At 45.0% G+C, this 2304-nt stretch overlaps 1 protein-coding gene across 1 annotated transcript; it reads left to right on the plus strand.

The window, feature by feature from the left end:
- The first annotated feature begins 622 nt into the window (after positions 1–622).
- Positions 623–2017, plus strand: LOC142274626 (uncharacterized). Its single transcript, XM_075332567.1, has 2 exons — positions 623–1783; positions 1884–2017. Exons 1-2 carry the CDS (start codon positions 950–952, stop codon positions 1887–1889), a joined length of 840 nt encoding a protein of 279 aa, XP_075188682.1. The 5' UTR covers positions 623–949; the 3' UTR covers positions 1890–2017.
- The last annotated feature ends 287 nt before the right edge of the window (positions 2018–2304 follow it).

Below are 2304 nucleotides of genomic sequence, written 5' to 3' on the forward strand. Positions count from 1 at the left end.
ACGGTGGTGGTTAAATGCTGGTCACACAGAACGGAGAAGAAAACTGTGAAAAAAATGAAAAATAGGAAAAAATTAAAAACAATATAAAAACAAATAAAATTCTGGAACAGATGCCGGAGAATATCAGACAGGCAGATGTTCCAGAAAAGGAACATCGCTTTCATGTGATTTACCGGCACCGTGCGGGCACTATTCTGTGTTTAATTACTGTGGGTTTTTACTTACAGCTGCTATCTTCTCGACGCGGATGGTGTATTGTGCGCATGCGTGGTCCGCGCCTGGTGTCCCGGATTGCCCGACGGCGTCTCCATGGTAGCGGCGTGCAGGACTGGGGACCACGCCCCCTCTCGTGCACGCTCTGTCTGACGCTGTGTGCGCATCCCCGGGCGCCCGCGCCGACCGCGCATGCGCCGATTTCCCCACCATTCATTGGGCTTCAGTAACCATGTGATGAGTCAGCTGGCCCATTTAGTACTTCCTGGTAACGGAGCTAATCATATCCCTCACGGTCTGATGAAGCGTGTCACTCTGTCCACGCGAAACGCGCGTTACCCTTCCTAGGGGGGTATCCAGACCTCTGTCGTTTGCACTACTGGCACTTTATTATTTGTTAATCCGGCTGCACTGGGTATGTTTCTGTGATTGATTTTGTACTTTCATTGTAACTGCACAGTATCGCATCATTTTAGCCTCCGGTGCAGACCTTTGTATTAACTGTTTACCATCTGTTGTGCCAATTTCTTCATGTCATGTCTTTTTTCTCTTCTCCATGATATTCTTTTTATTTGATGTGTCTACTACTAAATAAATATTTGTTATACTTTTGCATACTAGCCACTTTTGTCCTCCTGTTTTTGATTGCTGCCTGTGGTGTGCATCATGTCCACGGTTTAAACCCTCTTGCTTTTTTCCGTGGTTCCTTTTTCATTGTGAACATGTATATTGCCTAATGGATTTTTATGGTATTCTAACTTTGCTTTCTGTGTTTTGCACAGTGTCTCCATTTTTGGCTATGGATTTCCATGTGCGAGAAGAGACGTGGCGGTCTCAGCTCAATGATTTTTTCAGACATGACGGTGGTGCAGATGCCAGGTCCGGTGAGGTGAGCCTGCGGGAAGAAGTGGCTAAATATAAGGGGCTCATTCACAAACGCACCAAAATATGGTGGAACCGCGCCTTTTTGGAACGGTATCTACAACAAGGACTTATACCACGAGGACTCAGGGTCCAGGTGTTCCCATCATTTGACATAGATGATAATACCTTCAAAGACAAATGGGAAGATTTCGCCAACAACTGTTCAAAGGGTTTTATTCAATTGTTATGTGATCTTAACAGCTCACAACTCCGGGCTATTGAGACTGAGACAGTTGATTTACAAAACAGGATCGTTGCGGGACTCAGTACGGAGGCCTTTAAAACTTTTGAGATGGATATTGAGAGTGATATGTCTAGGTGGGAGAAAGAGGTCAAGGACAGTAAAATTAAGAAATTCCATCGGGATGAACTTGACCTGCAATCCAACAGGGTCTATAAATGGAGGATGTCAACCGACCGTTCTAGACCGTTTAGACGATTTAATCAGAACCGATCACGCTCTAGATCTACTTCAATACGGTCGTTTACCTCAGGTGAGGAATCCTCCACAGAGGCATATGATCCCTCCACATCCGGGAATAGGATGCCTATACCCCAAAGGAGATATAAGAAGAAACAGGCGGATACGCCTAGACCTCCAACGGATCCCCCCATGACTAGACAACAACATAAAAATGCTCTACAGGTAATTAACCTGTCTTCACATTCACTTTCCCAAATTCAGGTCGAACTATTATCTAAAGGTCTCAGTTTTTCTCCCACTAACTCATTCGATTTCTTTACAGCCTTAAAGGACCTCCATATTTTCTCTCGCAAGGTCCTGTTGAAAAAGTTGCACTCAAAAAACCCTTTGTCCTTTAACTCTACTGACCGGGCCGAACAAGAAGCTCTCCAGGTGTTGGAAGACCTCTTGACTGAACAACAGGTAGACCAACAGGGTGTTTTTCCATCTTCCATCCTACCACGTTCCACACGTTTTCCTCCCTTGTCCCTCTGTTCCTCTGTAGAGATTTTCACTAGACTTGTTTCTGATGAATTTAAACTTCTTTCTACAAGACGTAGATTTGATAATCTCAACCATGCACAGAGGAGGGCACTCCGGGATTTGCAAAATCTCGATGATGTACAGATAAAACCGGCGGACAAGGGAGGAAACATTGTGGTTTGGCCTAACGGTCTGTACGAGAAAGAGGTATACCGCCAGTT

This window comes from Anomaloglossus baeobatrachus, chromosome 1 (genome assembly GCF_048569485.1).
Source record: "Anomaloglossus baeobatrachus isolate aAnoBae1 chromosome 1, aAnoBae1.hap1, whole genome shotgun sequence".
NCBI lineage: Eukaryota > Metazoa > Chordata > Amphibia > Anura > Aromobatidae > Anomaloglossus > Anomaloglossus baeobatrachus.